At 59.0% G+C, this 9343-nt stretch overlaps 1 protein-coding gene across 8 annotated transcripts; it reads right to left on the reverse strand.

Moving 5' to 3' along the window:
* Positions 1–13: 13 nt before the first annotated feature.
* Positions 14–9300, reverse strand: MBD6 (methyl-CpG binding domain protein 6). 8 transcript variants are annotated; one of them, XM_054506966.2, is made up of 13 exons: positions 9169–9300; positions 6033–6096; positions 5721–5857; positions 5316–5418; positions 5029–5191; positions 3747–4799; positions 2906–3567; positions 2473–2626; positions 2122–2297; positions 1586–1999; positions 1427–1494; positions 1144–1207; positions 14–982 (listed from the first exon to the last, which is right to left on the reverse strand). In XM_054506966.2, exons 3-13 carry the CDS (start codon positions 5831–5833, stop codon positions 908–910), a joined length of 3045 nt encoding a protein of 1014 aa, XP_054362941.1. In that variant the 5' UTR covers positions 5834–5857; positions 6033–6096; positions 9169–9300; the 3' UTR covers positions 14–907. The 8 variants fall into 8 exon arrangements, with proteins under 8 accessions (XP_054362941.1, XP_054362942.1, XP_054362943.1 ...); XM_054506967.2 differs by lacking the exon at positions 9169–9300 and adding an exon at positions 7147–7438 and having other exon boundaries at positions 2128–2297; XM_054506968.2 differs by lacking the exon at positions 9169–9300 and adding an exon at positions 7147–7438 and having other exon boundaries at positions 1427–1479.
* Between the last annotated feature and the right edge of the window lie 43 nt (positions 9301–9343).

Consider the following 9343-nt stretch of genomic DNA (forward strand, 5'->3'; position numbering starts at 1 on the left):
ACAGAGTCAGAGCCAGAGTTTCAAAATATTCTCATCTGTTAAATTAAGAGTGTCTCCCATAGAAAAGCAGTGGAGGCCCCACAGGGCAAGTACAAAACAGAATTAAAACTCCCAAGGGTCTTGTCTTTACAAAAGAAAAGGCAGGAGGCAGCCCCTGGACAGCGGGTCGTGCTGGCCGCTCCGGTTGGACCACGTTGCATAATCCTCAGTCGCATCATCACAACGTCTCTGAGCGTTTCGATGGGGGAGAAGGGGCAGTGTAGTGTGTGTGGGAGGAGAGGCCCAGTGGGCTCTCTGTGCCCCCTTACCCCCTTTTAGATCCCAGAGGAAAGTAGAGGGAAGCTGGCTACACCTTGAAATGAGGCTATGTGTTTCAAACCTGGGGACAGGGGTAAGAGGGGATCTGTGCTTTGAGCAACCTGAGCCAGAGGCAGAGGGGTGTTGGAGGGGTGAGGGGGGAATGCATGATGCTTATTGCTTTGTACCTTTCACCGGGAAGGAGGGCAGCAGCCAACAGTAGCTCACAGGTTTGTAAACTGAGCCTGCTGGCTTTAAGAAGGGAGGCAATGAAGTCGAATTAAATATAAAAGAGTCATTTGTGCAAAAATAACTTAAACAAATAAAAGACCTGGGGAAGGGGGTGTTCCCCTTAGCCTGGTGGGGAGAGGGCCATATACCACCCCCCCAGGCCTTTTCAGTGACATGGCTTTGGGGGGGAGGGGGTGAGCTTCCCTACCCCCTGCAATGGCTCAGGATGGGATTGTAGGGGAAGGGCTTGCATTTGTGCTCTGAGTGGGGAGTAGTGCCCCCACCCACTGTCCACAGGTGCAGGTGGCTGGCAGGGGCTCCCAAGGCTCAGCACTCAGCTCTCCCCAATCAGGGTCAGATCCAGCTCCAGGTATGGCTGCTAAGGGGCCAGTTTCCTCCTCTTGTTTTTGGCAGGACGGCCAGGGCGGGCCCGGGGAGGCAGAGGGACAGCCGCCTATACAGGAGGGGAAGTTGAAAGAAGTGATCAAACAGCTAGGTATTGGGAAGTCTTTTTATTTTCTCCCCACTCCCTCTAATCCTCTTCTCCTGCCTCATCCCTGACAACCGCCCCCCCCCCCCCCCCCCCCCCCCGCCAACCCCGACACACACACTTACGCGGGTTGTAGGGCTGGGGTCCAAGGTAACATCCTGGCGGGAGCTATTGCTGTTCCGGGTAGGGCTGCAATAAGGGCACGGATGATCAGGAATACTTCCCCAAGCACGAGGTGAAGTTCAGAGTTTGGATGGGAAACTTTCTACTTTTGGATCATAAAGGCATAATATTCTTATACATATTTAAATAAGTTTGTGCCTTTTTGAAAGTCAGGCCACTCTAGACGTTTCTATAAACCATCAAGAAATGGGGAAAGGCCAGGACTGTGGTAGGCCCAACACTCACTTGTATTTTCTCCTCCGGCCACGACGAGACTTTCTGACTACCCCTGGGGGCACCTGGGAAAACACGGACTGTATGTGTAGGAAAAGTCAGGGAAAGGAACCGTGTTCCCAGCCTTTCCTCAGAGCCCTTCAGCCCAAACCTCCATCACCCTGCACTCACCTTAAGGTCCTCAGAATGGGGTCCAGGAGGGGATGGATCCTTGGGCTCAACACCCCCTTCAGCCAGCTCCCCATTATGCTGCCAGTGGTGGGTCCTTCTTGGGGACCGTTCCATTTGTCCATTGAAGCCACCACGTGCCCCCCACTTGAGGGCCAGTCGGCCAGGCTCCCGCCGGCTGCCAGGCTTTCGGCCCCGGCCTGGCCTGGCCTCACCATTAATGCCCCTAAGTCCCCCTCCTCCCCTCCGGCCCCGTTTCCCTGACCCCCTCCCAGTGAGCAGCTCAGGGACTGGGGGGTCGGGAGAACCGTGGGGTGGGGCTAAGGCACTGAGGGGAGGCCGGGCAGGCTCCGGTTCCAGGGCTGAGGTGGGGCTCTGAGGGGGCAGACAAGGGGCTTCTGGCTGCTCTGGAGGAATCTGCAGGCAAAAAATAAAATCTTAGTCCCAAATGTGGTTCCTCTGCTACTGTAACTCAAAAAAATCTACTTCCAGTTTAGGAAAAAATTCTGTCCCTGACACCCCCCACCCCCAACACACACCGTCACCTGGAGACTCTGTAGCAGGCAGGCTAGGGGACTAGAAGCCTCTGAGAGGGGTGGAGGAGCTCCCCCCCCAGGGAGGAGCTGCAGCCCCAGCTGGCCAGAGAGAAGAGGGCCAGGAGGCTGCAGCAGGCTGGGGAGGGCTCCAGGGCTGCCGGTCAGCGAAGACAGATCACCTGTGAGGAGTTGGAAGGTCAGGAGTCTCCCTCCGCAAACCGGTTAGACCCTCTTTATCTCTTAGGCTTAGCCCCAGGGTCAAAGACTCTTCCCCAAGTCATCTAGCCTCTACTCCCAATTTTTACTGCTTCCTTTTTTTTCCCCTCTTTCACACCAGCTTTCCCTCAGACTCACCCAGCAGGCTGGCACTCAGCAGAGGGCTAAGGAGTTGGGGAGGTCTCCCTGAGTTGGAGGGGGCCTTGCCCAGAGAGGAGGCCCCTGGGTCAGTAGTTGCCGTGGTGACACTGGAGGTAGGTGGTCCAGGTTGGGGGGCACTCAGGACACAGGGCTAAAGAGAAAGAATGGTTGTAACACTGTGTGTGTGAACTATTTCATAAACGTAGAGTACTTTCACACATACAACCTCACTGAAGCCTCACGTGAAGTAGGCCACGCTTATTAAATACAGACCCAGTTCTTGCAGCCATCCTACCCCCAGCCAAGAAGTAAGCCCTCCCCAAAGGCCCTGAGGAAGAGCTCAGGCATGAAACTGAAAGCCTTTGATTCCCAGCTCCCATCCCTGATTCCACCTCTTGTTCTGTCCCACCCACTCACCCCCTGTCCTCACCTGGGGGGGTGTCCCCGAGGGGGGATCCAGGCTGGCAGCCAGCAGCGCAGAATTTAAAGCTATGAGGGTGGGGGGGGCTGAAAGTGGGGGGAACAGCAGGGGGGGCAGGTCTCCCAAACCTGAAAATGTCTCCCCACTTGGACCCCCAGCTCCCTCTGCAGATCCCTCCCCATCCCCAGCTGTGGGGCCCAGGGCCAACAGGGGCAGGAAAGAGGCAAGGAGGTTGCTAGGAGGTGCAGAAGGGGGTGGAAGAAGGTCTGAGGGGGGCGGTGGAAGCAGGGAAGCCACCAAAAGCGAAGGCCCTTCAGGCTCGCCTGGGGCCAGGGGAGGGCCAGGTCCTCCCGGTGGGGGTAGCAGGGGCTCAGGGGGAGGTTGTCCCCCTCCCCCAGCCAGCACACCAAATAAACTGTGGCTGAGCAGTGGAGAAGGTGGGGGCTGCCCCAGACTCAGAGGGAGAGGCAAGGCCCCTAGCATCCCCGGGAAGCCGGCTCCACTCAGCGCCAGGCCCTGCTCAGGACTGGGGAAAGGGAAAGCCTCCCCACCAGCCAGGGGAGGCAGAGGGCAGGCTGGGCCCGCCCCCATCCCGAGCCCTTCAGATGGGCTTTGAAGCACAGGGCTGGGGACCAAGGGGGCTTTGGAGGCAGCTGGTGGGGCAGGGGCACCTGCAAAGGAAAAGAGAAATTCAGCTCAAGGGAGGACCTTTTCCCCAGCATCCAAAGAACCCAACCTTCATGCCCCAACCCGGAAAACCACCGAAGAGCTCTCTAAACTCCCCTAAACGCCTTGGCTGCCTTTTTCCACTGGGAGGAGGAAGAGCTCTTGCACGCTCACGCTCACGTACCTGGCACACTGCTGAGGCCGCCACTGGTGGCCCCCGGGAGGGAGGGCGGAATAGGGCGCCTGGGCTGGGGAGGGCTCCCTGAGGAGAGGGCTGGGGGAGGAGGAAGGTGTGCATCTGACCCCAAAAGGTTAAAGCTTCCATCGGAGTGGGAAGGGCCAGGGGTGGGGAGTCCCAGCAGGGACAGCACAGAAGGGAGAATCGGCTGGGATGGTTCAGGGAGAGGAAAGGGTTGGGGGACGGGAGCAGGGGCCCGAGGACGGCTCCGTCTAGGGGCTTGAGGACCTCCCCCTTCTAGCAATCGCAGTACAGTTGGGGGTCTGCGGGGACGACGCTGAGAGGGCCGGGGTGATGAGGAGTGGGAAGCCGAGGGTGTCTGGGCACGGGGCCTTCGGCCCTGTAAAGTGCTGGGAGGGGGGAGCAGGGGGTGCTGTGCCTTGGCCGCTGCAGAGAGTAGGCTGCTAGCAAGGAAGGGGGGTGCCCCGGGCCCCTCCACCGTGGGGGCCCCTCCTAGGGGTCCCAAGACCAGGGGCAGGTGCATAGTGGCTGAAGACACTGGTGGCTGAGTGGCAGGACCAGGGGGGCCAGGGGGACCGGGGAGATTATTGCTTGGGGGCAGAGGAGGGGGCGTTAAGGCATCACTACAGTGGAAGAGAGAAGGGTCTGAAGGTGGTGAGGAGGAGGCATGGGGGGCTGGAGAAGAGCCCAGGTCAGGGGGCACCAGGCTGGAGCGGAGGGCGGCTCCCCAGTTGTAGGAGGGAGCGTTGAGGCTGATAGCGGGCAGAGGGGGTGGGGCTGGAGAGGGGGCGTTGCCCCTTGGGAGGAAACAGGGGCTGCTGCTGCCTCCAGAGGGGACAGGGTCAGGAAGCCTTGGTGGTGGGAAGAGCCCCCCAGGGCCTGCTAGAGGGGGGAAGGCCTGTGGAACTGAGGGTGGTTCTGGGGGAAGGGAGCCAGGTCCCCCATTAAGTGGAGTTGTAGGAGGGACTCGACAGGGAGGGCGGGCAGAGGGGGGCCCTGGGGACACAGTGTGGAACATTTGGGGGCTCGCTCCCTCTCCTGCAATAAATGAGAAATTAAGGGTCAGCCTGTGGCTCCCCTTCCAACAACTTTCTTTTGTCTTCTCCATCCCATCTCCCACAAACTCCCAACCTCCCCGTGCCTTCCTCTCCTCAAGCAGCTCCCTACTCCACCCGTGTCCTTGCTCCCTCTCATAGAGCTCCTCCCACCATCCCTCTTCCAGGCCCTTAAGTTTTCCTCAGTTGTCGGTAAAGTGGAGAAGACTCACCAGGAGAAGAGTGTGAGCAGGTGGTCTCCATGCTGCGGTACAGAGTTGCCATGGCAACGGCTTTCCGCCGGTGGTTGCACAGCTTGGTCATGTCCTCCTCTGATGCGGGCCCCACCCCAGCCCCACCCGGGGTCACCGGGGCCAAAGGGTCAAAGTTGAAAACCTGTAAGGCGGGAGTCACGGACCCTGAGAGAGTGGCATCTGGGAGAAGCGCTACCACGGTCAGTGACTTGTATTAGGTCTCTTGGCTCATCCCTGTATTCTCTGGCACCCCTCACCACTCTGACCTTGGGGACATTGAGTGGACACTCCAGACCGCACTTGCAGGTCCCATCGCTGAGGAGGTAGCTCCGGGTTTGCTCCAAGGAAGACAGCTCTGTGCCACTTGGGCTGGGAGAGCACAGGGTCAGAGAGCACGGAGTTAGTTGACACTGAATCAGGAGACGTGCCTAAAGGACAGTTCCTTAGTCAAAGACCTTCCTAGGAAGGACAGAGAGTAAAGGATGTGGAAAGAGAAAGAGGGAGAATAGATTTAAAGGGCCAGAGATACAGAGAGCAAAAAGGCCGAGGAAGGAAGAACAGAGGAGAGCAATAGGCTATCAGAGATCTGGGCGCTGAGAGGAGAGGTGGGAGAGAAAACTCAGGCACTGAACGGCTGGGGACAGAACTCTGGGAACCCTGAGGATCCATACCTGATATAGAGCACAGCACCCTCTCGAACACAGCGCTGCCAGCCGATGGGGACAGATGTGGCCACAGGGCCCCCAGCTCTGTCTGCTCCACTGCTCTCATTGCCCCCATTCATTGTGTGTAATCAGCTCCCACGTGCCTGATAACACAGACATCCATGTGGGCATTAGGAGGATTAAACTGCACTGGGTACCTGAGGGAGCATTCCAGGAAGGCAAAGATTGTGGGGAGACCCAAAAGAACTCAGGGGCATGGAGAAACCCTGAGAGCTGGGAGAGAAAATGAAGAACTCTCTGCCATCCCGCCGTGGCTACCTGAACATCTCTGCAAACATTGTGGGGTCCAGTCTAAAGCCGGGGCCTCCGGCTTAGCCCACACCTGCAACACAGGAGAGAGAAGGGACTGTCGGAAATCTGCCCAACTCAGAAAAGCACCAAACCCCAGGACACTCTCAAGGGAAAGATCCTTAACCCTACAGGTAAGTGCACACACAGATCTCAGGGATCTGCTGGCTGAGTCCACAATCATCCTTTCCATGTACAGGCCCTAGGAACCAGAGGATCAAAGCCTCAACTCCCAGGGACCAAGGAATCAGAGCCCAATCCCTAGACATAAAGGGCAAGGCCCCTTTGTCCCATCAGAGACAGAAGACTTCATCCTGGAGTATGGGCAAATTCCCATAATGCCAGGCCACTAGGAAGTTTCCCAGAGAGTCTGGCCCCCTGCTGTTCCCTACCCCCAGGAAGATCATATAAAAAGTACAGATTGCCCCACAGGTCACCAGGCAATTGCCCAACTGTCCGCTGGGGTGGTACCAACAGAACCCCCCCATGCCTGCTCCATTAGACAATCACTGATCTGGTTGATTTGGATCTTCTTAAGAAAGGTTGGACTCCTAGCTCTGTCTTCTCCCAGAATCCTGAGAAGCTCTTGATTTTCCCCCAAGCCTCAGGCACGGGGATTCAGCACCTCCTACCCCACTGGCTTCAAATTGGCTCCAAGAGGGATTCTCCTCTGATATGTGGGGACGCCCCCCCACCCTCCAAACCTGCAAGTATCCTCTCCAATCTCACCATCGCTCCCACCCCACACTGGCGGCTTCTAAACTTTCCCTCTCATAACAAGGCGCCCTGTCACCCAGCCTGCTTCCCTCAGCCTGGGGAGGAGGGGAAGGCGCACGAAGTAGGAAGGAACTTGGGGAGAGGGCGGGCGGAGGGTGGGCGAAGCACTGAGGGGAAGGAGGTGAAGAAGGCAAAAGTCAAGCAGTGAGAGGGAGAAACGGTGGGGGCAGGTGAGGGCGGGGGAGTGGGGATGGGGCCAGGGAAAGGGGCCGAGAGGACGCGGAGGGGGCAGAGGGTAGGGACTGGAGGGGAGGGGAGGGGAGGGGAGGGGGAGGGGCGGGGTGGGGGGGCCGGGCCCTGCACTCACCGCGGCCCATGGTTCGGCCGGCCCCGCCCTGCGCAGTCGCGGCCCAGAGGGTGAGTGGGAGGGAGTGGGAGGAGGGTCGGTGTAGCCCGAGCCTCCGGTACGGCCCCGGCCGGTCCTAGCAGGAAGCGCCGCCGCCGCCGCCGCGGATCACCGAGCGGCCTCCCGCGCATGCGCCATGGGGGCCAGGGGCAGCCCTGGGGATTCCGTTCCCAGAAGGCACCGCGCAGGCTGCTGCCGCCGCCGCCGTCGCTGCCGCCGCCACCGCCGCAGCCGCCGCCGCCGCCGCCGCTGCCCGGACGGGAGAGGGGCGGGGCCGGGCCCCCGCCCAGCGGACAACGACGAGCCAACAGGAGGGACCGCAGTGCGCATGCGGGAGCGCGCCTACCCCTCCCCCACAACCCCCCATTAATCCCCAAGAGAACAAACACCCCACGCGGCCCCCCCGCCCTCCGCGGAAGGATCTGAGCCTCTTCCCAGGCCACTGGTGGCCAATCCCAGCCCTCCCCGGGGAGGGGCCCCTTCCAAAGCCACAATCTGTTGGGGGAGCCAGGAATGCCAGGTCCGGGAGGGGCCGGCCCCAAAAGATGAAAGTCGCGACTTGCCCTGCCCCGCCCCAAAGGCTTCCCGGGTAGTGTGCTGGGACTTGACCCGCCTCCCCAGGTCAACATGTCACAACACGACCTCAGCCTGTCAAGTCACATGACCTTTGCCTGTCACTGACAACCTGGTCAAGTCTTTGGGCCAGGAGAGACCATCTGGTCCAACCCACCCCCCACCCCCATTTACAGAAGGGGAAATGGAAGTCTGGAGCAACGGAGCAGGCCTGGCCAAGGACCTGTCACTGTCACACCACCACCTAAACCTGCCTTCCAGCCACAACCGACCTTGTGACAGATTCTCCTTAACTCTGGCTGCCCCCACGAGGGTATGACAGTATATATAAGGTTGGCCGCCACATGGCATCTTTTTTCTACCTAATGGCACAAGAAAAATACTTTGCATTTTAAGTGGTGCTTTTCACTTTTGTTTAAGCTGCCTCCAAGTTATAGTTCTCTCATTTTATCTTCACAACTCCTTATCTTTTATTTACAAACAAGAACAGTTGAGGCACAGAGAGATTAGGTGGCTGGCCTAGGGTCCCTGGGCAAGTGAGGGACAGTTGAGGCTAGAATCTGGGCTCCTGACAACCCGTCCACGTCAGTTGTGCGCTCAAGTGCACCCAGTGTCCCAGGCAACGAGGTTCTACTGTCGCCCAAGCACCTAGGAGGCAGGAGGCTTGTGCACGGCTCCTCACAGCAGGGAGTCACAGGACTTGCGGTCCGGTACAGCGAAAAGGGCGGGTCTTGATCTTTTGGTGAAGAGCACCAGAGCACCGTGGGGGGCAATGATGAGTGGGGAAACAGGGCGAATCGCGTCCACTGGGCAAAGGACATGAATTCTGAAATGCTGAGGGCTCATCAGAAACTTCACCAAGATAAAAGTTTAGGGTGCTTTCCTGCGAGGAGCTGAAAATGACCATCAAAAGAATTCAAGTTCCTCGGCCCCTTCTGGGGGAATTAGGGGAGCTAAAAGAGAAGATCTTTTTAAGAATACTCGAGAAGACGTTAGGCAGTCCTGTGGCTGGATGCAAACTTTCAAAAGAGATTGGTTTAAAAGACCTTGTGCCCATTAATTGGGAGGGAACCAAGTAAAATGGGAGTCCCTTATGGAGAAGGTGCAACGGGGGCTAATGCCAGGTAGGCGAAATAAGAGCTCCTGAGGAAGACAAGCTGCACCGAGGCTTCGCAGGCAGCCTAGGGGCAGCCACGGTTGATAGCCGTTGGGGCCGTTGGGAGCCTGGCGCTGGCGCCCCGCCCTCTCCTCTCCTCTCCGCCACCACCCCCCCCGCACCTCCCACCGCCCTAGTAGTCCCCTGCGCGTGCGCGCGGAGACACCGGTTGCCAAACATTGCATCATCCCCGCCCCCCTTTCCTCCCCTCCCCCTCCAGCTCTCCCCTCCGCGCGCGCGCATGACTCACTCACCTCCTCCGCGAAGCCTCGTGACCCAAAGCCACTTCCGGGTCCAACACAACGTCTACCTCCAAGCGGGAGGGAGCGATGGGGGCGGTGCCGCGAGAGCTTCTGAGTGGTGGATGTAAGGGATGAGGCGGGGCCAGAGCCGGCGTGCCGCATCCTGATTGGTAAGCTTCTGGGCCCG

Source organism: Mirounga angustirostris, unplaced genomic scaffold (assembly GCF_029215605.1).
Source record: "Mirounga angustirostris isolate CCGP_5_RB_7025 unplaced genomic scaffold, mMirAng1.0.hap1 SCAF_5, whole genome shotgun sequence".
NCBI classification, from domain to species: domain Eukaryota; kingdom Metazoa; phylum Chordata; class Mammalia; order Carnivora; family Phocidae; genus Mirounga; species Mirounga angustirostris.

Bases quoted from the DNA above. Each gene is read 5' to 3' on its own strand.
- MBD6 (XM_054506966.2), bottom strand. From the start codon at position 5,833: ATGAATGGGGGCAATGAGAGCAGTGGAGCAGACAGAGCTGGGGGCCCT. The intron at 2,000-2,121 runs GTGTGTGTTGGG...TTTTGCCTGCAG, and splicing joins TACAGAGTCTCCAGGTGACG to ATTCCTCCAGAGCAGCCAGA. The intron at 1,495-1,585 runs GTGAGTGCAGGG...CTACACATACAG, and splicing joins CCCATTCTGAGGACCTTAAG to TCCGTGTTTTCCCAGGTGCC.